At 48.1% G+C, this 25,136-nt stretch overlaps 1 protein-coding gene across 5 annotated transcripts in view; it reads left to right on the plus strand.

Moving 5' to 3' along the window:
- Positions 1 to 25,136, plus strand: part of Stk38l (serine/threonine kinase 38 like) — a 53,374-nt gene that overhangs the window by 21,299 nt on the left and 6,939 nt on the right. For all 5 annotated transcript variants that reach the window (XR_009592024.1, XM_060384503.1, XM_060384504.1 and 2 more), the window contains exons 2-9: positions 13,030 to 13,174; positions 14,544 to 14,595; positions 20,656 to 20,778; positions 21,156 to 21,239; positions 21,837 to 21,960; positions 23,090 to 23,244; positions 23,750 to 23,852; positions 23,967 to 24,028. Coding sequence is in view for 4 of the 5 variants with exons in the window: in XM_021646006.2 (XP_021501681.1) it covers positions 13,030 to 13,174; positions 14,544 to 14,595; positions 20,656 to 20,778; positions 21,156 to 21,239; positions 21,837 to 21,960; positions 23,090 to 23,244; positions 23,750 to 23,852; positions 23,967 to 24,028 (848 nt within the window). In the remaining variant the exon portion in view is untranslated. The remainder of the gene's footprint in view (positions 1 to 13,029; positions 13,175 to 14,543; positions 14,596 to 20,655; positions 20,779 to 21,155; positions 21,240 to 21,836; positions 21,961 to 23,089; positions 23,245 to 23,749; positions 23,853 to 23,966; positions 24,029 to 25,136) is intronic.

Raw genomic sequence — 25,136 nt, forward strand, 5'->3', positions numbered from 1 at the left:
TTTTCCTAGCTTCTTTACTTTTGTGTGCTTATCTTTCTTTAAACAAGGGTGGGTACGGTGTTCTCTGCAGATTCCCGGGGAACAGCAGATTTGCTTCTTAGAGCCGAGCTCAGTCTTGGGACAGAGCAGCAGCCTGAGCAAGCCACTCATGGAGGGACGGAGCAGCAGCCTGAGCTGGCCACTTGTGTGCCTTCTTTTTCACTCACGCTCCTCTACATGCCATCAACTTTTCAAGTGTCAATCTTCTTTATTTTAAAATCAGAACTAGGAAGTGCCTTCCCAGATACCCAGCTTTATGTGGGAGGGACAGGACTGCACAGTACAAGAGGCCTTGGCTGGTGCTGGCTTTGAGACCTGGAGTAAGATAGAGATCTCCTCAGAACACCAGTGCCTTCTGCACAATGCGGCAACATTGTAGGGTGAGCAAAACATCCACACCAGAAGAGATGAAACGTGTCAAGGCCTAAGCATGTCACCAGGCACACAGATAATGTTCATTAATTATTATGAATTATATTGTCACCGTCAGTGTAACTTTGGAATGGTTACTGTTTCTAAGCAGGAACATGGAATAGAGTAATCAGATTGCAAGGTTTGATGTTTATACACAGGCATGGTGGCGCTCACTGTCATCCTAGCACTTGGGTGGCTGAGGTCTGAGGACAAGAGGTCAAAGCTAGTCTAGGCTGTGTAGCAAGACCCTATAGCAATAGAAAAGAAAGAATGGAGGAAGTAATTACAAGAGACAGGATAACAGTTGTCAGCAGCAGGGCGTGTCTGGAAAAGGTGCCGTTCATTTTTGTGTTTAATTTTAAATCTACTCAGTGTTTTTCATTTGGTGCTGTATCTCTGACTTATTCAGGCCTCTTGCCGGTCAGTCAGGTGTTCACCACAAGATCTCATGTAGTCCAGGCTAGCCTCAAAGTCACCATGTAATTGGGGTCTTGAACTATGACTTTGTACTCCTGATCTGCTTCTGAAGTGCTAGGATTGTAGGTGTGTGCTACAAAGTCTGGCCACAAATAATATTTCTGAGGAAAAAAAAATGCTATTGTACTGTAAAAGTTGAAGCAAAAGTCCATGTAGTTTGAGTCATTAGACTGATTGATTGCTCCCTTCTGATGCTGCTTCTGATGAGCCTTTCTCTGAGGCACAGATATAAGACACCTGCCGGGAGGAAACCTGTTTGTCAACACATGGAGAGTATTCTACATAGTTCTGGAATCTTGAAGATGACAGAAGTGTCCTTAGCCATCAGAAATGAATTCTCTTCTTCATGTGTGTGCGCCCTCTTAAATCGCTAAGATCTGCCAGACAGCAAGGAGTTGCCACCTGTACGGTGTGTCGGGACCAGGCAGAACCAACTGTACTTTTTCTGTGCTTAACATTTGTTACCTTCAAAACACAGCCCTTATTAGTTAGGCACCCACTGTACAAGATGCTGCCCTGGAAGCTGCAACCCCGATGCTGAGCTGTGAATCCTAAGGCTGTGTGTTTTCCCCGAAACTGCGTATCTTGAGAGAGTCAGAGGAGTGCAGCTGTGCAGTGCGTTTCCAGTCTGTTCTGCTGTGGAGAAGAGGGCGCTGCCTTTACTGCACTTAACTGCTCCTGCACCTTTAACTCGGGTGTTCTCTTTTCTTCCCTCTAAAACCAGAGTGCCTTAGTGAGGTCTCAGAACCCTCTCTGCTGATGCTGCTGTGGCTTGGGACCCAGCCTGCTGCGCTGTCTTCTCTGTTTCCTAACTCCCTCCTTCCTTCAGAGTACCTCAGAGCACCTCTGTTAGCCAGCAGATCCGCTTTCCTGCCTGGCGACTCTCACACTGTGAGTGGCAGCCCTCCTCCTGGCTGGAGGCTGAAGCGTGGCTTCTTGTCACTTTCCACAGCGGCGCTCAGGCCCTTGCCTTCACTTCACGGTCCAGCCCTGTCTGGTCCATTCTTTGGCCACTGTCTGCTCTTTCCAATCCACCAGGCTTAGCACCAGACTTACACTGTGTCAGTGTTGTGCGCATCATGCTGACTGTGTTCTGTCTGTATCATACAATACATGGGATGCATTCTCTGAAAGTCCGTGAAATAAATGAAAGCTCTAAGTGTTGTATAAATGTAGCACTTAGGCTGTGGCAGAAGCTGAGCTGAAGTGCCTCACCAGCCTTTGCACTTTCGTAGCAGGTAAACTGAAAACAGGGACCAAGTGACTACTGACTAGTGGCCACAAGGATTACCCTACCTGCCCCTTGTGTGGCTGGCCAGAAATTTGAAGTATGACAAACACTGTGATGAAGGCATGTGGTCCAGGCCCACACTTCAAAACTTAAGTTTCCATCAAGTTTACATGGCCTCAGAAGTGCTGGAGTTACAGGCCCGCGCCACCACACCTGTTGTGTTGATGTCGTTATGACAGAATAGCTAGTTCAGACAGTTTAGGGAGGGGAGGGCTCTATTTGGACCCGGTTTGAGGGTGCAGTCTACCGTGGTGGGGAGGCGTGGAGCAGGAGCCTGAAGCAGCTGGCCGCATCACCCACAGTCAGGACGCAGACGGGATGCTGGTGCACATCTTGCCTTTCCGGTCTGTAGGTGCTGCGCAACTCGCTGTCTTCCCCCAAGCCTAATGCAGAGATCTCAGAACGTCCAGGTGGTTCTGAGCTCTGCCCAGTGGACGTCAGTGTTAACTGTCCAGCCCGGCTTGGATCCCCCAGACTTTCCAGAGGAAGCCGGCTGGGGAGCGTGTGGGTTTGCATGTACCCTCCCAGCTTGAACAGTGAGAAGCCATGGCAGGTCCAAGTCCTCTGCACTGTGTCCACTTCTGTTTCCCTTCCCTCCCCCCAGCAGTTTAGGGCGGGGCTGTCTGTCACCAAGGGTGGCCCGCTTTTCTCCACTGCTGTGGTTTGCATAGGAGTTGTCTCCTTTAAAAAGCCCTGTGTGTGGAAAGCTTGTTCACCCGATGGATTCAGCTCCCCCTGAGAGCCAGTTGCACCATGAAGATGTTTACCTGATGAGCAGATCAGTCCAGGTCACAAATGGAGTCGTAGTAGACGGCGTTACTGTGGGACATGGCGCCTTGCAGATGTGGGCAGTGCTCTGGAGAGCTGACTGTCCTGGGCCTTCCCTGTCCTGCTACTTCATGGCCTCCATGTTCCAGAGCTCTGCCTCGCTCTAGGCACACAGCAGTTTGCCACAGCAGTGCCAAGTTCACTAACACACTTTCCCCTGAAACACAGAGACAGGCTGCATTCACGCTGCTGTGCAGTGAAACACTTCTGCCGTCTAGCTCCAAGCGTGACTTGGCACCCTGCTCTTCACCTCATCGAGCAGTTCTCTCCGACCTCAGCCACTCTTGGAGTGTGCAGGGAACTGTGCGCAGCATTGTTTTGGTTTGGCTTTTTACAGTGCGTGTTGCAAAGCTTCTGGGTGTGCAGCACAGTGCGGTGGAGCCTCCAGTGTGTCTCAAGAGCCCTGAGACTGTGAGACCTGCGCGTCCTTCTGTGCTGGGCTTAACCTAAAGCACAGCAGCCACTCTAAGACTATAAAGGAAGGAACAGCAGGAAATCCAGAAGGTTAACTAGTCTTACTTCAGTGAAACTGACTTAAAATCAACTTTGAAAAAAAAAAAAAACATACCTGGAGCAGGCTCTAGCGTGTTTCTGCCGGAGTGATGGGCCTGAAAACAAATGGGTGAAGAAAGTTGATCCCTGAGGCTTTAAAATAAGCTTATCCTGATTGGAGGGTTACCTGGAGTTCAAGGGCACCCAGCATACCATGGCACCTATCAGCTAACATTCTTTCTATGTTGCGTAAAGAGTACATGTTACACGTCAAAACAACTGTATAATTTTCATTAAGTTCTTTTTGTAAAGCAGATTTTCCCCCAGTCTCTAAAATACCTTCCCCATGGGTGTAGCTTAGTTTTTGCTTCTTGGAGGGAAAACAGAATGTCCATTCTGTTTGCTTAACTCAAAGCTATCACCCCTCTTCTGTTTTTTTTTTTTTTTTTTTTTTCAGCCAAACAGTGCTGGTACAGTTTCTGACTCAGTAATTTTGGAAAGAACCACTCCTTTCCAGAAATAGGCTCACTCACACACACTGGGCCTTCTGCATTATTAGTAAGTTTCCATCTTGTCGGGAAGCCGGGTGGCTGCAGGACTCATGGAAAAGGGGCGTGGCGGGGCCAGACTGTGAGGGCCTCCCTTGTGTTAGTCTGAGGCTGGTTCTGGCCAGGCAGACGCACTTGCCTTTAGATCACTGTCCTGTGGCTACAGTGTTCTTCCAGCCTTCATGAGCTTCGAAAGCTATCACCAAATCTCGATTGCCATCTGGCAGTGAGTTAGGCTAAGGCTGAACACCTCTCATCCCAGCACTTTGGAAACAGGCAGGCAGATTTCCGCCTGTGTCTGGCACGGTAGCATATGGCTGTGTCCCTCTTCTGAAGATGAGCTTTACCAGAGCCCCTCCCTGTCTGCACCGGATGTGTACATGGGCTAGCCTTCCTCTACCTCAGTGGTACTGGAGACCAGCAGCACTGTGTGCGCATTTCATACCTCACTCCTGCTGAGCTTGGTGTACCCAGAGTTTTTAGTGTGACTAGTGTGTCAGTCTTAAGTGCTTTGTTTTACCACAGTTGCCCTGGAAACTCACACAGCATGCAAACACAGATTGGTTTGTTTGCTATCTAACTATGTAGCCCAGGCTAGCTTCAAAAACTTAATCTTCTTAATCTGGGGTTTCAGGTTTGCACAGTCTCCCTCTTCACCAGGGGGTTTTAAAATATCCTATGTTGCTTTCTATAATTGCAACAGATATTGTTGGTTTGTATGCATCTTTTAGAAAGGGGCTTTCATTTGGATCCTTGTCCCTGTGGTAGTAGGAACCAGATTCAGCCTGAGGCTGGGGTGGTGAACCACGCTTTCTCAAGGAAAGGCCCCGGAAGGAGGAGTCTGCAGTTTTGTGACACTGCGGCTGAGGGCAGAGGCGGGAGGGTTCCTGACCAGATGTGGAGATGCACCCTCCTCAGCTGTGAAAACCGGGGCTGGGTTGCCGTGGTAACCGAGGGGGTTGCTGGAGTCAGCCAGCCGTGCCCTGCAGTTGCTCAGATCATCTAGTCTGTGTCATGTGCTTCTTTTACGTTTTTATTTTGTTATTTTTAAGACAGAGTTTCACTCGTGTAGCCCTAGCTGACTAGGAACTTGCTATGTAGACCAGGCTGACCTTGAACTCATAGCTTCTGAAGTGTCATGTGCTACCACTGGGCTCCTCACCTAATTTTTAGGAATGTTATTACATTCTTTTAAATTTTTTCTAGATTTATTTATTTTACTTTATGTATATGAACATTTTCCCGTGGGTGTTTATGTTTACTGGTGTGTACCTGGTGCTCATGGTGCCCGTGGAGGACAGAGGAGGGCCTCTGGAACCAGAGTTTGGGTAGTTGTGAGCCACCGTAGAGGTGCCAGGAATGGGGCCCAAGTCCTCTACAAGAGCAGCCAGTGCTCTTAATTACTGAGCCATCCCTCTAGCTCCTCTGTTAGCATTCTTACATTGGTTTAGTTTGTGAAAGCTTGGATCTGTTGCTTTTGTGTAAGTTTTACAATGGGAAGGCGTGAGAAAAATAAAATCGGTTACACAGAACCTCGGTGCGGGCAGCTTTCCTGGGTTAATAGCACTCAGGGGAAGGGTGCCTGCTTTGCTCGCCCAAGGCTCCAGTTGTCCAGGACCACAGGGCTCAGCTCTGAGGTGAAAGTGCTCATAACATGACTGCAGTTGCAGTGGAGCTGGGCTCTGCTCTGTGTGCAGGCTCTGTAACTGAGGGTGTAACTCAGCCCGTCTCTCAGACCCTGGCTTTGAAACACCTGCTTCACACAGGGCACCTGCACATTGAGTGCTCTGCCTGACAAGGCTGGCTTACAGTTGCTGTCCCTGTTTTATCTAGACCTGTCAGTGCTGGGGCAGACTCCAGTTTCAGGTGTGTGCACATTTCACAAGTTGGCTTATTTGCAGATCAGTTTCTTGAGTAATGTAGCAGCTCTTCCCTTAGTGAAATGGAGGAAAGTTTAAGAACTTAGGGTTGTACAGTGAGAGAATCACAATCAGTGCACTCCCCTCCAGCCCCCCCCCCCCAGCCCTGGAGCAAGTGCTGGACAAAGTGAGGGTTTTCATTGTTACGGAAAATGTGAGAAAACAAATGAGTTTGAGTGTGACTGGAAGAGAATTAGGGTAGCTGTAAGAAGAACTTCCTGACTGCAGGCTGCTAAACAGATAAGAGGAGCTGCTTTTCCAGTACTGGGAGACAGCGGCAGCCAGAAGGTTCCTGTGAGCCCCTGAGACTGTTGAGCTCACTCCATATAAAGGCAGCTCAGTCCTGCACTTCACCCCTCGCTCTCTGGCAGTGGCATCTTTCCCAGGATTCTCTGTGCCCTTGAGGGGTGAGTAATTTCCTGCTCAGACAGTAGAGCGTTCAGAAGCCTTTCCCTATGTTGACAACTGGGTGAGGCTGCAGAGCATAGGCCGTGTCTGTGTAAAACCTGAGGTAGTTGCCAGGATTCTGACATGAGAGGGTCCATTAAAAAGATAGGCCTTGATGGTGCAAAGCAAAGCCTGCAGCCCCCGGGGGATAACAGTAGAAGGATGATGCCTGGGCGATGCCAGGAGAGCATCGTCTAATCCGCACGGTATCATCGTTTTAATGAAGAAACGATCTGGAGAGATGGCTCAGTGGGCAGAACTGTTGCCCTGCAAGCATGAGTGCCAAGCTCAGATCCTTAGCCAAACAGGGGGCCCTGGACACCCGTGACCCCAGCTCTCCTACAGTGAGTTGGCACACACACGGGAGAAGTCTTGGGATAGCCAGCCAGCCTGGCATTTCAGTGGTCAACATCAAGGAGAGCCTGCCTCAAACAAAGCGGAAGGGGAGGACTGACACTCACACCTACCCATACTCACACAGACAAAGGCACGTGTTTGTACATACATGGTTAATGACATATGCTGGCTGTAATTTATGATTAACAAACTTTTAATATCTGGATCCAAATCTTAGTTTAAAAATCTTAGTTTAAAACTATTTTTTTTTTTTTTTAGTTTAAAACTGTTTTTGAATTACGTTGTAGTAGTTTTGATGTGATCCTGTGGACTTAAAGGAGAGTACCCATTCTCCTGAAACAAGGTCTGTGAGCGCAAACATTGTGGGTTTTTCTTATTTTGAGAACACCGAACTTATTTAACTGTTAGCATTAAGGTATGATTTCAACTACTTAAAATGGGATGTGGCAGTTATCACGGCCAGACGTGCTGTTTTGACAGTGAATGGAGCTTTCCAGAGAAAAGCGAACAGAAAACTGATTAGGTAGATAGGTACGGTGGTGCACACCTCTCATCCCAGCACTTTGGAAACAGGCAGGCAGATTTCTGCCTGCTGTGCATGGAGAGTTCCAGGCCAGCCAGATCACAGAGAGACCCTGTCTTGGAGGAGGAGGAGGAGGAAGAGGAATAAAAGAAACACAAAGCCAAGATTATTCTGTTGTGGCCATCAGTGTGGCTTTCAAGAGCCTGGGGTGTCTTAGACTCTCTGGATGAAGTAGACAGAGCATTTTTCTGATGCACAGACCGTGAGGAAAGATGGGAAGCAGCTGCTGGGTTATTGGGGTCTGTGTTACAGATAGAGAGCACAGAGCTCATGGTGGGTCCCCAGGCAGTGCTTACACTTCTCTGCAGGGCGGTGCAGGGCCCGGGATTGCCGTCACCCTGTGCACTTAGCAGTCAGGCGGGTACTGTGGGCCACAGAGCCTGTCGACATTCCTTGTCTGTGGGCCGCAGAGCTTGTTTTCCCCGTGTCTGGGCTTCACTTCTGTAAGGGGGTGGCTTTGTCCCTTAACAGCAGATAAGATAGTCCTTACATCACTTAAGTCTCGCCTTCTGTGAGCAAAGTCGGCTTTGGAAGGTCTTACCCTGTGCTCCGCTGTATTTTTCATACTAGAACCTGGGGACGGGTCTAGAACATTCTGGATAGAGCTGAGCTCAGACACGGCTTTATGGAGGCTCCGGGTTCTTAAGTCGAAGTGAAGGGCGTCCTTGATGGCAGCCTGCCACATAGTCTATCTTTATTTCATTCTTGATATTTTTCTTCCTGTGTGTGTGTGTGTGTGTGTACATACATATAATTATTATTATTTTTATTTTTTCCAGACAGTCCAGGTTGTGTTCTAAAGATCATGAGTCACTAGGCTGCTTCAGTGCTGTTCAGGGCTCAGTGATAAATCACTCAGATGTCAGTAAGGCACTTACTAGCATTTTTTTAGTCTTGTGAAGATTTTTGTTTTCCATGTTAATGGGCCAGGTCCCTTTGGATCTTGTCAGGGTGGCTGACGTTGAGGCCTGTGAGCTCAGCACAGGGCCAGTCACAAGTTACTTGTGTCTGCTTTTTAGCTGGGAGCAATTTCTTTGGTCACTCATGATGGCCACGTGCCCCCAGATACCCAAGATTTCCATATAGCCTGGCTGAGTCCCTTGTCCAGACTGCTTACCCACTGGCTCCTCCCCTCAGCAGGATGTCACATCACCCTTCACCACTTTCCTTGCCTTGCCCATTCATTGGTTGTTCTCTCTTCACACCAAGCCACAGTTTTGGCACAGTACCTGCATCTGCTGTGCCAGGCAGAGCTTCCTTGGGAATACAGAGGAGCAAGGGGAGCAGTTCCTCCTCAGACCCAGCGCTCCGTTTGCTTCTGTTCTCTCCTGTTACAGCTTCCCTTGCCTCAGAAACTTAGTGAAGGTAGTTGGCTCAGGTCTGTGCTGCCCTAGTTTGTGACTTTAAGCCTGAGTCATAGGCAGTGGTCATCTGAGCCCTGTAAATAATGCCGTTTGGGGGCTACTGGGAAAAAGCTGCTTCCCTGAAAGGAAGCAAAAGCAGAAAGGCTCACTTCAGGGTCTCCATCACTCCTCATCTTTGTCTTTAGTTTTACTCCATGACTTGCTCTTGTCACAATTCTTTGGTTCACAGGACAAACCCCAGGTCCACTGTGGTCCAGGGCATTGGCTCTGTGCTACGATGCAGGTTGCATCCTTTTCCCTGCCCGCTGCCGGCACGTGGCAGCCGGAGGAGCACCCTGAGTCCTGTCACAGTCTCTGCTCTGATTGGCCAGAAGCACTGACAAGTGCTCTAAGCTCTTTCTATTTCTTGTCTTTATTAAGGTCTTCGTTTGCAGAGTTAGTGTTTGCAAGCTGCATGTGACATCTGCATACACTGACTGTTGAACTGACTGGCTTTCTGACTTTCTCATCTATGTGTGGGAGGAGGCTGTGGCTGGCTGCTGCTTCATTAGAGACCCAACGTCTGGGATCTACAGCTTCAGGCGTCTGTACCACAAATCAGCATGGATTAGGAGACCTCACACTGCCAGCCTTACACATAGCATAAAAATTGCTGGGGTGAAATTGACAGGTCAAGCAGCTGCTTTCTGCCTTTGAAGTTTGCTGGTAATGGAGATGTACCTCTATTTACAGCCGTTCATGTGTGTCTGTCTGTGTCTCCTGCCTGTTTAACTAACAAATGCTGTATTTCATTGTTGATATTTCCCTGATGAATTGGGGTACTTAAAGGAACAGGAAGTCAAAGATCACTCGTGTTAGGTTTTTCAATCCTGGAATTCTAGGCTTACGGGTTGTATGCTATCTTCTTTTAAAGCCCTATTTATTTATTATATATACAGTGTTCTGTCTTTGTGTACACCTGCAGGCCAGAAGAGGGCACCAGATCTCATTATATGGTTGCTGGGAATTGAACTGAGGACCTCTGGAAGAGCAGATGGTGCTCTTAACCTTTGAGCCATCTCTCCAGCACCTGTCTTTTTTTTTTTTTTAATCCTGGCTAGAGAAGGGGCTTTAATAAAAGACAAAGTTTAGTGTCAGCCAGTTAAAGGTGTGAGCTTACAGTGTAACAACTGCTGATCTAGATTGTGCTTTGAAAAGTTTGAGCACGTCTTAGTTTTTGATTAATTGAGAAATGTTTAGACTGCCTGTGCCTGGGTAGAACAGTTCTTCCTTGCCCAAGCTAACCTCTGAGAATTGGGCTGTGTGCTCCCACCTCAGAAGGAAGTTTTCCTCTTGGCGGGAAACACAGCGCTATAGTGAGAATCTGAAATTTTGATTTCTTTTAAAACCACAGAAATATTCTAAGAATATACTTTAATCCCAGGTGTGGGTATGGGGCTCCTTTGGACCATCCACAGCAGCTGACTGTGGTTTGCCGTGTGCTCTAGCAGAGGTGTGGTTCTGCCAGCTGTCAGGCAATAATGATCAGGAAGCTAGCAAGTGAGTCCATGTCCGATGCAGTCCCCACTTCCCTTACTAGAGGACCCTCAGGAGGCCTAAGCTGTCCATCTGCTGCATCTTTGTAGGGGGCCTAGGTGCAGTTCCTGCGTGATCCTTGGTTGATGCTTCCATCTCAGCGGGCCCCTCTGGGCCCTGTTTAGTTGGCTTTGTGGGTCTTCTTGTGGAGCTCCTGTCACCTGCAGGTCCTTTTCTCTTTCCTCCCACTTTTCCACAAGACTACATACTCATTGCCTAATGTTTGGCTGTGAGTCTCAGCATCTGTTTTGAGGCCCTGCTGGTTAGAGCCTCTCAGAGGACAGTTCTGACAGGCTCCTGTCTGCAAAGCTTAGCAGAGTATCTTTCATAGTGTCAGGATTGGCGCTCTCCGATAGGTGGGTCATTGGTTGGGCCAGGCATTGGTTGGGTATCACTCAATCTGCTCTATCTTTATCCTTGCATATATCATAGGTAGGGTAAATTTTGGGTCGGAATATTTGTGTTTGGGTTGGTGTTTTCATCCTCTGCTATGAGGCTAGTCTAGTTAGAGGATGTCCTCTTCAGTCTCTGTGACCCCTGCTACTAGGAGTCTCTGCTTGAGTCCTCCTCATTTCCTCCTAGGAGCTGATCCTGACTTAGGTCTCCAGCTTGTCACAGGGAAACCCCCACCCTCAGTTTCTCTTTTCTCTACAGGCCTTCAGTCCTCTCGCCCTCTCTTCCCAGCTCTGATCTCCACCTTCTTAACTCTCTGGGCCCCCTCTCCTACCTTGTTCCCTCTCTTCAGCCACTACCTTTGTCTCTTCTATCTCCCCTTCAAGTGAGATTTATTCATCCTCCCTTGGATCCTTCTTGTTACTTATCTTATTTGGGTCTGTGCCTCGTAGTCTGTTTTTCCTGTATTATATGGCTGAAATTGCCATATAAGTAAGTACATATCATGGTGTCTTTCTGTTTCTGAGTTACCTCACTCAGGATGGTTTTTTTTCTATTCCATCCATTTGCCTACAAATTTGATGATATCTTTGTTTTTAATAACCGAGTAGTATTCCATTGCGTAAATGTGCACAGTTTCTTTATGCATTTATTTTTAATGAAGCTGCAGTGCTTACAGAGGTATGAGCAACCCTGACTTTCCATGGATTTCCTAGCCTGTCATGGCCTCCGAGAAGCCTGGGATGGCAGCAGAACACAGGTTGCAGTCCCTCTGGGGAAAGGTGGCTGGGATCAGACCTCATGATCTAAATGGGATAGAAACTGTCTTTCTGACCGTGAGTGTCAGAGTGCCTTGTTCTTTTCTAACTCTCATTTCTTTCTGACATTCTTATTTGTAAGGTGGTTTTCATCCTTCATCACCATCTGCTCTGTGTCAGATATGATATGGTGGACATAGTGCGCAGAGAAGTTCTCATTTAGAGCAGTGGAAGGGCGTGGCAGTGAGGTGTGCAGATTCAGAGGCCGCCCACCAAAGAATGAGCAGTGTAGACACCACAGAGGGTCAGCAGATTCCCACACATCTCAGGGACTTGCGGCGGGTCTGAGAGGGACTGTAGCATGAGGGAGGCCATGGGGAAGGTTCAGGAGGGAGTTGGAGGGCTGCTGCTCAGTCAACGAATAAAATACGTTGTCCTAAGATGCCCACGGGGCAGTCAGCCAGTTACACTTTGTAAGCTACAAGTGTAACTTCTGTGGTGTGCAGGAGAAACCAGGAAAGGCTTGAACAAGGGCCTGGGCCAGCCTCTCATGATGAATAGTTAACTGGTCTGCGGAAGAACTGCTTTGCAGTGAGTTGGAGGCTCGTATAGTACACTGTCTGCTTCAGTTCATGAGACAAGGGAACAAGAGCTCACCACGGTTAAATGACACACTTCCAGTCTGCATCTGACAAGCAGAGCTCTTTGTCTCTTCGCTGTCTCTGGCTCCAGCTCTGCTCAGGTCTGTGGGCAGAGCCTGGGTCTTCATGTGCTGGAGGGCTTTGGGAAATGCTGCCAGCCGAGTGGGACTTGGGGTGCGTGCCTGGCCAGCTCTTCCTTCTCTTGTCCAGAACGGTCTGTGAGCACCCTCCTCTAGGCACCAGAACTGCTCTAAGGTGTGCACTCTCCAAGCCTGCGGGAGCAGATGTGGCAGGAGCAGCACCATGGTGGCCTGCAGGGTTGTCTTTCTGTGACATGGCTGTTTACCAGGCTTCTTGCCTTCCTAAGGGTTGAAACAACCTACACACAAGTGGTTCCTAAGAGCTGGCACTTGGCTACTCCTGAGCACGCATACACTATGCAGCCATTTGAGCTGTGCTTGAAAATGACCTGGGAATGTAACCATTGGCACAATCTTACAGAGTTTGACAAGTGGCCAATAAATCAGTGAAATGGGTTGAAGTTCCTTTCTTTAAGCACTGCCACCTCTGACCTTTTGTGAGCTAGTTGTCTGTTAATGTGTGCTCTGCCACGGAGACCTCCTTCTAAAACTAACTCCTGCTTTTGCCAGGACAGAATTCATTTCTCTGGCTTTGGGACCATGCATCTTTGGGGTGCTTAGTGCTGGTAGATGTGAGCCACCATTCCTGGCTGGCATCTGTTTGTTATTCATTGTGCATTGTTTATGATAAGAAACCTGGGTTGTTAACTAATAGTAGAATTGTTCTTAGTAGAAATGAAACATTTTTAAGTTTGATAAAAGAAGCAGAAAGTGTGTTTTCTAAAACTCTGCTGAGGAACTTGCTTTTCAAATGTCATTTCAGTTCCTGTTACTATGGCCATGACGGCAGGGGCAGCAACTACCTTTCCTATGAGCAACCATACCCGGGAAAGAGTGACCGTGGCCAAGCTCACCCTGGAGAATTTTTACAGCAATCTAATTTTGCAGCATGAAGAGAGAGAAACCAGGTACAGTAAAGGCCAGACGTTGGCTTCGCTTCCTGTGGTGGACGGAGCCCTGCCTCTGTTGCGTCTCTTGTGCGGACAGCACAAGCTGCTCGTTTCATTCCCCGGGCCCAGAGTCTTGTGCACACGGCACGCGTGTCACTGTGTTTTAAACAGGTGTTTCCAGCTGTGGCGTTGTGGTGTGCTCTCGAGCTTTCCTTTAGAGAGATGCTTTACAAGTCACTAGTGTGTGAACTCGTGGTACTCTGTTATGTTAATGAGAATATAAGGAGAAAGAATGACATTTCGTTTTGCCTCAGTGAAACTTGGAGTGTGTTAAGGGAGCTGGTGTGCAGATCTGTGTGAGAGAGTAGGGAGTGAAAGCAGGGACCGAAAAGGACATGTGCTTGGACCAGGCAGTGGGAGAGCTTCTCAAGGGACAGGGACACTTGAACAGGGCTCTAAAGGAAGAGCATAGCTCACACATCATAAGACGAAGGCAGGAATCACCAGATCCTGGGCATCCTGGGCTTAGCTGCTCTGCCACAGGGCAGTGCCACAGGACAGACTGGCCCCTGTCACTCCAGTAGTTGAAATCTTAAGTTCTTGATTCTGCTTGGGTCAGCGCACACATGTTGGTCTCCTGGCCTAATGCAGAGGTAATGAGGATGAGTTGTCTAGTTACATAGTTAGGAAAAGCCACCTGTGGACGTGAAGCAGTCTTCACTTAAGAGCGAGTGGCCGAGCGCGCTCCACAGACTTGCTTACCGTCGGCAGCCCCGTCTGAAACGCTTAACATAACTAACTCCACGCTAATGGGAAAACTGAGTCTGTGGACTCGGCCAGTCCTAGAAAAGCAAAGGTTACAGTTGATGGTTACTATTCTGTGTGTATGTGACTTTCCGTTTCTAAAGAATTTTAGTGAAATTCACGCACTTGCCGTCAGAGTCTTTCCTGAGTTGGGAAAGTTATACTTAAGACTCACACAAGGAGCAGGTGGCACACGCCTGTAATTCCAGTACTCAGGAGGCAGAGACAGGCGGATCTCTGTGAGTTTGAGGCCAGCCTGGTCTACAAAGCAAGTCCAGGACAGCCAAGGCTACACAGAGAAACCCTGTCTTGAAAAACAAGAACAAAAACAAAACAAACGAAAAGACTTGTACAAGGTCATTTTGTACAGGGAGATAAAACCGTAAAGCTTTAGTCAGTATGAAAATGCCAGATCTGAATATCTCAAGGAAGAACACTGATCATCGTGAATAGTTGATTTTGGTCCAAATTGAAAGACTTCTTTAGTATAGCATGCCCAGTGGTTACTTGGGTAAAGAGTTGTGTTTCTGACATGGACATAGGAACGTATTTTAAAAGTCTATTTATTTTTTCTTTCGAAAAGGCAGAAGAAGTTGGAAGTGGCCATGGAAGAGGAAGGCTTGGCAGATGAGGAGGTAATGTGCCAGCTGTGCGTTCTCTTCTCAGGGTCAGCTGATCGTGCAGGCGCCCCTGATAGGCTTCCCCATCTGATACGGCTTCTCGCTGTGTTGCCGTTTGTGGGTACCTTAGGAGGCCAATGGCCTTTGCCCCAAAGACATATGTTGTTGAACACCATCCACAGCACCATTGGTGTGCAGGGCAGGCTCAAGCACTGGACCCCACCTGTCCACCTGTTCAGGCACTGACCCCCATCCGTCCATGGAATTCTGGGTGTGTGTGGCAGGATCAGGCTCAGGACCCTGTCTGTCAGTTCCCTCTTCTCACATGTTTCTTTTCTAAACATTCACCCCCAAGGTAGGTTCTCTGGCATCTCGCTGGCGATGACTGTCTTGCAGTGGCCCCCGCCTCTTGTCTTTGGGTCTTCTGCACTCTGAAAACAAGTGTGGCTCCCGTCCTTCCTGCATGTGGTGGTGTCAGGGTAGTCGCAGATGTTTGCATGCTTGGTCCCCAGGTGGCCGTGCTTTTGGGGAAGGCACGGGAGATGTGGAGGAAGTTTGTCCCTGGAGGCCAGTGTGGAGAGTTTAAAGACTCACCATGTCGAGATTGTTCTCTGCTTCCTACTTATGGGTCAGAATGTCCTTCAGCTTCCTGCATCTGCTGCCATGCCTTTGCGCCATCGCTGTGGACTAATCTCTGGACCTGAAAGCTGAGCAAACGCTTTTGTAGTTGCCGTGGTGAAAGGAGTTGGTTCACAGCAGGAGAGTAACTGACACTGAGTGCAGGCTCTTTTTTTTTTTTTTTTAGATGCAATTTGCAAGAAGTTTATTTGAGCCATCGCAATGTGGCTGCCCCCCTCCCAAGTGCAGGCTCTTCACTGTGGCTTTTCCCTCTAGCCTCAGCTCTTGGCACCCATCCAGCCTGACAATACTGACGTCCTACAATTTCCCCTGCTTCTTTATGGCCCTTTACACATGCTCTTTCTGCCAATTGACACTCTTGCTCCTCCACAACTCCACTTACCCTTCAAGGAGCCTCACTGGGAAGTCCTCCCTGATCACTCAGGTGTTCGTCCTACATTGCACACAGCGCTGTTTCTGTCCTTGTGGTAGCTTTAAAACACCATCCTCCAGAGACTAGGCGCTGTACCCTGTCTCACTCAGCTTCACATCCCAGAGCAGGCAGAGGCTGGGTGAACCCTTCGGACAGCAATACTTCGCTGGGCAGTATACTTGTGGGCAGCGGCCTCCTTGTCTTCAAGGCTTTGGCAGGGGTGGCACACGTGTAAAAACCTGTGTGCATGATCAGGGCTGTTAGTACAGTTGAGGATAGAGCGCGTGCAGAGCCCTGGTGAGTCCCAGCAGCCTCCACCCAATAAGCCAAAGTATGTAAACATTACGGAACACAGCAGATTTTGAAAATACACAGACGACCCCCCACCAATATAAGGGCTCAGAAAAGATTTATGGGAAATGTAGGAACTGACTTGAATATTACCTGATGGGAAGAATTTGCGAAGAGCCCTGTTTATAAAAATGGTGGCTGTGCATGCAGAGAGTGGATACCAAAAGGTGGCGAGGGAAGCTGAAGGCATGGAAGGCTAGCCCCAGGACAGTTACCAGGTAAAGGGGAGGCAGAACCCAGGCTGACCGTTGAGTGCTTAGACGCTTGAGATGAACGCGCTGAGCAAGTGATGGCCTGGAACCACGTGAGCTGACATGCCCCACAGCGTCCTTAGCTTTGTGCCTGGCTTCTAGCTGGCATCCAGGAAGACTAGAGAAAGCCGTAATTTAAGGGCTTCATGCTAGGCCATCGAGAAAGTGAACACATTTCCCTTATTTTCTCATTGATATTATAACTTTCTTATAGCTAGTAATACTTGTGCTGATAAGGAAATCTTTTTTGTTTTTGTCTTTTTCTGAGACAGGGGTTCTCTGTGTAGCAGCCCTGGCTGTCCTCACTTTATGGACTAGGCTGGCTTCAAACTCACAGATCCGCCTGCCTCCCAAGTGCTGGGATCAAAGGTGTGCATTACCATTCCTGGTCTGATACAGAAATCTTAAACACAGGATTATTAAAGTCTAGAGAGAGGCTATCAGAACAGATGTCCAGCTGAGCACAGCGGAGCCCCACACACTGAAGGACGGCCAGTACTACATAGCAGGACCCTGTCTCGGGGTAAAAATAAGGGAAAGAGGAGGAGGAAGAAAAGTGTTCTGTAATGTTTGTTCCACACTCTCTTTGTCAGATTTGTCAGATACCAAGAGCTCAGGATCAGCCAGGTCAGGTGACAGATGACAAAACAGTTGCTCTTCCATTACCCGCTGTGGGAGATCTGGAAGTCTGGGCTTTTGTAGAAAATCACCTGCTTTTTAATAATTTGCCAAGTGAGAGAGTTTTAAAAACTTGTAAGTCAGGAGCTGTCTGGGAAGGCCTTAATTTGAAGTGGTCCCTTGGCGCCGCCTGGTGGGCATTCATAATTTTTCTCTTAATTCTTGTAAATAGCTTGTAGAAAATGTCAACTCATTTTGCTTCTAAAATTTGATGGCTCATAACATCCGTTTTTAAAACATCCCACTTTTTTCTGTAAAAATATTTCTAAATTCCTACATGTTTATTGTTAGGCTCTGTGTTAGGACCTTGAAGATGTGTGTAAAACAAATTCTCTCAACCTTAATGTTGAAACTATCATTATAAGGAATTAGAATGTCTTGTTTCTTTAAAAACAAAACAAAACAACAACAACAAAAAAAAAAGCAGAAAACCCCCAAACTTTAAAATATCTTAAGCACATGTGTGGATGAGGAGTGTACACGGAGGCCAGAGGACAGCCTGGGCGTCAGCCTTGAGCAGCGCTGTCCACACCCTGCTTGCTGGGCTGCTTGGCCAGCTGGCCTCAGAGATCACGGTCTCTGCTTCCTCAGCAGATTGTCTGTGTTCTGCCCACACACGGGACCTAAGCCTAGATCAAGTCTGCAAAGTGACTTGCTGGCTGAGCTACCTTCAAGTGTAGTTTTTCAGTGAAAACTAATACTTTAGTTCATTCTGTACTAGAAAATGGTCTGTGAAATAGCTCTGAGTGCACTATGAGACCATTAAACTGTGTGGCCATTTACAGCAAACAGGGCCTGAGATGAAGTTGTTACTGTCTCAGAACATTGAAATACCCTGTCTGCTTATAGACACCTGGCCATCCTGCAAACTGAGAATCTGATCTACTTGAAAAGGATGGAATCTCTAGGCACTGTGGAGGGAGAGACAAGAATTATCAGCCACAGAATGAGCCCCTGATTCAAAACCCAGGGAGAGAATATATATATTCATTAACAACAGTCATCAAAAATGGATGTTTATTAATGGGAAAAACAAAAGAAGTGAGTGAAGCTGCAGAAGAGAGCCATGAAGCAGGAGGAAGGGAAGGGGTTGGTACAGACATATATGTCTTTGAGCACGCGCTGAGCAGATGCAGTAAGTGCTTTTCATGGCTTTAAGCTGGGCCCGGCCCCCCTGGCTGCAGTGCTGACTGAGGGCCAGCGTCACTGCATGGGTTTCCTGGGCCAGTGTTCTGTTGGGGACTAGGTGAATGTCTGTTGGTTTGTTCTTGGGAGACTCTTGACTGTAGCTCGTAAGCACTTTATGAATCTGCCCAGTCAGGATTCTTCTGGGCAGACAAGTCAGGCTTCTGTAGCTAAACGGGACTGTGCTATTCTGTGCCCATGAAAAGGAAAAAATCAGAAGACTCCTCCTCCATAATAAGTGACTTCTTATGTTACTGATTATGTGTAATTACAAATTACGACACCCTTTATCACCATGAGAGAGACACGATGCGAGGGTGCCACCAAGTGGCCCCTGAAGCAGAACTGCAGTTCCAGAACTTAGGCATGCTATGCCAGAGCTGTCACCCCACGTGCAGGTAGCTGGTGAGGGATCCTGTGGGAGAAGAGAGCTTGGCCACACTGCTGTGGGCTGCACCTCTGCCCTTATTGCAATACAGATGTGATTGCAGCTGTATTGAACTATTTAAAGGATTAACGTTTCCAAACCCCAAGGTGAGTGCAGTCTGTTTTTAAACTTACATACAGCTGCTAAATTGATGCCTTTTATTTATTATTATGTATGCAGCATTCTGCCTGCATATACTCCTGTCCCCTAGGAGAGGGCACCACTCCTCACCATAGATGGCTGGGAGCCATCCTCTGGGCGCTGGGAATTGAACTCAGGACCTTTGGAAGAGCAACCGGTGCTCTTAACCTCTGAGCCATCACTCCAGCCCCGATATGGATGATTTTGATAAAGCAGTGTTTGCTATATCTTAATTTCCTTTATTGCTTGGTTCTCCCCGAAACAGACATGCACACACACACTCTCCACATAAATGAAAGTGTCAGCTGAGAGATAGCTGAGCAGTTAAGAGCACTGGCTTCCCTTGCAGAGGACCCACGTTCAGTTCCTAACACGTGACAGCTCCCCACCATTTGTAACTTGAGTGTCGGATCTAACGCCCTCCTCTGCCTCCACTCCAGGCACGCACATGGTGCACAGACATACACTTAGGCCAAACACCCACATGCGTAAAATAAAAGAGAGTTAACGTTGACCCTGTAATGTGCTTCACTGGGCTGTGGGAGCCGAGGACAGAACCCCCCTTCCACCTCCACACACATTAGAGGTCTGACTGATGACGCAGACGGGGGCCGGCGGGTGAGGGCCTGCCTGCAGCGCTGTGTGGCGCTGATAGCACGGTTGGGTTTTCTCCCCGAGCTCAAGCCGTGCAGGGGTGACTGGTCTCTTGACAGTGAGCAGGAGCTGAACGCCTCCACACCTCCAGTGCTTTTCTTTACTTCCCACTGGGTGTTGGTTCTGCTGAGAACTACCCTGTGTCATGAACTTGAATTTTATTAGACGAGGGGACAATGAGGTTAGAACAAGAAATGCATCCTTCACCTATTTTAAAGTGTTGCTTAGTAATAGTTTCTATTTTGTTATTTTTATCAAATCAGAGTATTACTGTGAGAGTACTGACATTGATTTTTTTTTCTTTCTTTTTTTTTTTTTTGAGACGGGGGCTTTGTTTTTCAAGACAGGGTTTCTCTGTGTAGTCCTGGCTGTCCTGGGCTCACTTTGTAGACCAGGCTGGCCTTGAACTCAGAGATCTGTCTTGTCTCTGCCTTCCAAGGGCTGGGATTAAAGGCCTGTGTCACCACCACCACCACCCAGCTGAGACAGGCTCTTTCTACATAGTCTTGGTGAGATGGAACTCAGATAGATCCATCTGCCTCTCCCTCCTGAGGGCTGGGATTGAAGGCGTGTGCCGCTGTGCCCGGCTAACTTGGGTATTTAGTAGTACTTTGTAATTTTTATTTTGCAAGTTCCTGTCTTTAGAAAGTTGTATGAAGTTTCAAGCAGTTAGCTGAACTGTATGCAAGAATCAGTTTCACTCTAAGTAAGTCTCCATGGAAATGCCACTGTTGTGTGACGCTGTGTCACAGGAATCAGGGCAGGTGCCATAGTCTCAGCACTCGGGAGCTGGGGCAGGAAGAGTGCCATGAGTGCCAGGCAAGTCTGTCTCAAAAACCACCAAACACGTGTGAGACTACTGTGCATTTGCATTCTCTTAAGGTTTCTTTCTCTGAATTGTTCTCACTCAAGGCAATGATTTCCATTGATAATAACTGCTTAGCATGCTGTCGTCCACAAAGTCTACTTTCAAGGGTACAGACTTCATAATTCTTTAAAGAATGTTTTCTTAATACTGTTTTATTCTTTCCTTGCTTAGTAAATACTTGATTTGGGCAAATAGATTATAGACAATAGATAATAATTAAGATACCATACCTCCACTCATTTATTTGTTTAAAATGTATGTGTGTGAGTAGATTTGTGCATGAGAGTGCAAAGCCTGAGGAGTCCAGGAAGCTCTGATGCCCCTGGAGCTGAGCTTATGTCCTGAGAGAGCATCGCATCTTATCCGAGCCATCTCCTCAGCCGCCATACCTTGGTCTTTATGTGGATCATCTTTTAGCATTATGCGTGCCTTACTCTAAAATCATCTTCTAAAATTCTTTTTTTAATAGAAAAAGTTACGCCGATCACAGCATGCACGTAAAGAAACGGAGTTTTTACGGCTCAAGAGAACCAGACTTGGCCTGGATGACTTTGAGTCTCTGAAGGTCATAGGAAGAGGTGCTTTCGGAGAGGTGAGGTGTGTTGTTCAGGTCAGCACTGTTGAGAGGAGACACTGTAAGAGGTTTCCATGTAGTTCCTAGGCTCCGAGGCCGTGGGTCAGTTGGTGAGCATGCTTGCCTGGTAGCCACAGGGCCCTTCCTGCATCTGACTCAGCACAGGGGAGCCTGGTGTGATGGGATACCATTATACTCTCAGCACTTGGGGGGTGGAGGTGGGAGGCTCAAAAGTTCAAAGGCATCCTCAGCTCCTAAGCTCAAGGCCAGCTGGAGACACAGGAGACCTGACCTCCCGTAAATATGTGTGTGTCGGTGTAATTTCTTTGATATTGCTCGAGGAGTCCACAAAGGAAGCTCCTTCCACTGTTCCAACATGCATGTTTTTGCTGCAGGTGCGGCTGGTCCAGAAGAAGGACACCGGGCACATCTATGCCATGAAGATCCTGCGAAAAGCCGACATGCTTGAAAAGGAGCAGGTGTGTCTCACCGCACATGCACTGCCAAGGGCCACGTGTTGGGGGCTCGGAGTAGCGTTTATGTTGAAAGCTATAAAAAGAAATCTAGCTTACTGGGAACTTACCACATTTGATAGACTGTGTAGTGTTTTCAGTTCTTAGGTTTGCATTTCTGTTTCTCTGGCTTTGTAACCTGTGTTAGTTTGCTCAGTTGCTTCCCCAGGGGGAGGCTGGAAATGGTGCCTTCCCTTCTCTGGTTCTGTGTAAGCTCCAGAACTTCCCGTAGCGTTTAGATTGTGGTGATCACTGTCTTTGCTGCCTCCCCTCAAGTCCCACACTCCCTTCCCTGGTGACTCAGGAGGAGCAGACACAGGAGCTCAGGAGCACTCCTCATGCCTCTTCCTATGAGGAGAGACAGCACACAGAGTCAGAAACTGCCGACTTCACAGTTAAATCTGCACACTCTAGAGGTTTAAATGAACTCTCCCAGGTTCTGCTATTTAATGAGAACATGAACATGTGTGTGTTTCAGTACTTTCTAAAACTACAGGTTTCCTGCATGGAATAGAGTGGGTCCTTGGAAGACGGCTCTTATCTTTTCAAAATATCTTCCTCCAGGTGGCTCACATTCGAGCAGAAAGGGACATTTTGGTGGAAGCAGATGGCGCCTGGGTGGTGAAGATGTTCTACAGCTTTCAGGACAAGCGGAACCTCTATCTGATCATGGAGTTTCTTCCTGGAGGTAAACGGTGGCAGGCTGGCTTGAGCGTCTGCTTCTGCAGTAACAATGTCAGCCTGTTTTACTGCTGGATTTTACTGAGTGTGTGCATAGTTACTGTTTTTCAGTGTTTACTTCCAGAATGATGGAAGATGACTTAGCCACAAATTTTGATTTTGAATGACGATTAGGCTGACATTTGAAACACTGTCGTTCTGTGTACACCGCAGCCCATTGCAGAGTTGGGTGGAGTAAGCGTGTGTACAGAAAACAAGACTCTGGCTGTAGCCGTGCTTGTTCACACTGTGTTTCTGAGCTGCAGCTCTGCTCCTGCTAGGCCGTGTGTTCCCGCCACCCCATGCGCACACTCGCAGGGTGGCTGGGGGTGCTGGGCCAGTCATAGCGCTGCACCCCTGACAGAGTGCACACAGGAAGTCTGGGAGACTGTCCTGCTGTTTCTAACAAAATCTCAGAGGCAGAGAAAGCACCCAGTTGACCTTCCTCAGCCACGTCCCAAAAGAAAAAGGAAGTCTTCCCCACCCTGTCTCAAAAAACTCTTCAAAACTGAATGTCCCTCCCATCTGTTTCCTGTGTGTCTCTCCACCCGACCTCCTGACTTCCTCTTACTCTCTGTGGTTGTTTCCTACGTTTCCTTACTGTCAACTGGTTGCTTGCTCTGCCTCTTGACCTACGGTTGATTTTATTTAATTCAAGCAGAAAGCTCTTGGATTAAAGGTGTGTGCTAGGGCTGAGCAACACCACAGTGTAGAAACTGGTTTTTGCAGTAAACAGAACAATCTCAGGGTTCATAAGTGATCAGATACACCCTGCAATACATTCCCCTTAAGCTGGTGTGTGCCACTACACACTGTCATGCCAGGGCTCCAGGCACACTTACTGAATTTCATGGAAAATGGTTCCTTGTCTCACAGCAGTAATGGTTAGGCTGTTGATGCTGTGCGTGAGCAGAGCAGAAGCAACTGTATTGAAGAGGATGTCAGGAAAATGAGGAAGTGGGCTGGGTGCAGGAAGGCAAGGGGCTCAAGGTCATTCTCAGCTACTTTGTAAGTTCCAGGCCAGCCCAGGCTACCTGAGCCCCTAGCTCAAAGCCAAACAACAAAAGTTCTCGTTTTCATACGTTTGTCTTCCTCAGGCGACATGATGACGTTGCTGATGAAGAAGGACACCTTGACAGAGGAGGAGACACAGTTCTATATCTCAGAGACTGTCCTGGCGATCGACGCCATCCACCAGCTGGGCTTCATCCACCGGGACATCAAGCCGGACAACCTTCTGCTGGATGCCAAGGCATGTGGGGAGGGGGCACTGAGGCCCGGCCTGGCTGCAGACAGCGCTCAGTCAAGGTGCTTGCGGAGAACTGTGCTTTCCACCGCTTTCCATAGCGCGTGCAGCAAGGAACTCCTGGAGAAATGCCTCGGAGAAATGGCTTTTAACAATTCCCTCTGCTCTCCACTTTTAAAATCATCTCAAGCATGCTTAATCTCGCATTTCAGCTGTGCATGTTCCAAGTTAGGAATTTCTGTAATAACTGCACTAAAAGTTTATAATTCGGTCTATTGTTTTCTTTTTTTTAAGATTTATTTATTTATTATGTGTACTGTGTTCTGTCTGCATGTTCACTGGTACCAGATCTCACTATAGATGGTTGTGAGCCACCATGTGGCTGCTGGGAATTGAACTCAGGACCTTTGGATGAGTAGACAGTGCTTTTAACCTCTGAGCCATCTCTCCAGCCCTGGCCTTTTGTTTTCAAAGTTAACATGATTTAACTCAGTGGAGTTTGTTGTTTCAGGGACATGTAAAATTATCTGACTTTGGTCTGTGCACGGGCTTAAAGAAAGCTCACAGGACTGAATTCTACAGAAACCTCACACACAACCCACCAAGCGACTTCTGTAAGTTTGCCTTCTTCCTTGGGCTCCCTCCTCCTCAGCTGCTGAGCTCTAGATGTGGGTAGTTTCACCTTTTGTCACCTCCCCCATGTTACTCTTGTGTCTTGTTGAAATTAGCATTTCAGAACATGAACTCGAAGCGGAAAGCGGAGACATGGAAGAAGAACAGGAGACAGCTGGTGAGTCGGCCCTTCCCGAAGAGTGCTTAGGCTAGCCTCAAGGACACTGTCTCCTCCTCAGTTGTTCTGGCTGCTGCAGGTTGAGTGGGACAGGCCCTTCTTGGCTCAGCTGCACTTGACCCCAGGACCTAGGTCACCAAAGGTCGACAGAGACAGTGGCACCAAAGTTCACTCCCAGTGAAGGTCAGAGACTCAGAGACTTGTGGGACTGAGCAGCGTATCCTGTTACGGAGGATATCAGAAAAGTGGGAAACTGAGGAAGAGTGAGAGAAGCCCGGCAGAGTGGCGGTGGTGGAGGTCCATAGAGAGGAATGATGTTGAGATTCCTCATTAAGGGCCTGTTAGGCTCTGGCAGAAACTGAAACAGCGCTGAGGTGGGTGCTGAGCCGGCCAGGTCTCCGGGCTTCGTGGGCTGAGGCACTGGGTCCCATAGTTTTCCCTGCCCAGCCAGGGAGCTGAGCAGGAGCTCCTCACATGTGCCCTGTTTGGTTGTGGCTTCCCGTCCTCCTGTGGCATGCTAGGCGGATGTAATAACAGCTCAGCACCTCCAGCATAATTCAGTGACCTTTGGTGTTTCTGAGCTCTTTTGCCAAGCAGTGGCAGACTTCATATTCTAATAAAAACCGTGTTTTAACTGTGCATTAAGGGAAAAAAACTTCATTCTGCTTTTAAATGTGTCATTTTAGATCAGATTTGACATTTGAGAAAAATAATGGTCTTTTTATTTTTAAAGGGGAAAAGTAAGTACTGCTTAAAAACTTGGGAGGCACAGGCATTGGTGCGGGCCTGTAATCCCACTACTGCCAGAGGCAGGACATCCTGGGTTTCATAGTGAGGCCCTGTCTAAAAGTAAATACAAACATGGCGGGGGGGGGGATCGGTGTATGGACACAGCGGTCACAGCAGCGCACACGTGTGCACAGTGGGCTCTCTGCAGTGACTGTTCTTGCCCAGGAGTCACAGTCTAGGTTCAGTGGCTCCAGAGGAAGCAGCAGAGACGAGCTGATGTTTGGGGCAGGAAAGTCCTTCAGCACACCAACTGCCCATCTTGTCATTCCCAGGTCCTTGACACGGCCCCTTGTTTGCAGCGGTTCCCAAGTGGTGCCCC

The sequence above is a fragment of the Meriones unguiculatus genome, chromosome 5 (genome assembly GCF_030254825.1).
Source record: "Meriones unguiculatus strain TT.TT164.6M chromosome 5, Bangor_MerUng_6.1, whole genome shotgun sequence".
Taxonomy (NCBI): domain Eukaryota; kingdom Metazoa; phylum Chordata; class Mammalia; order Rodentia; family Muridae; genus Meriones; species Meriones unguiculatus.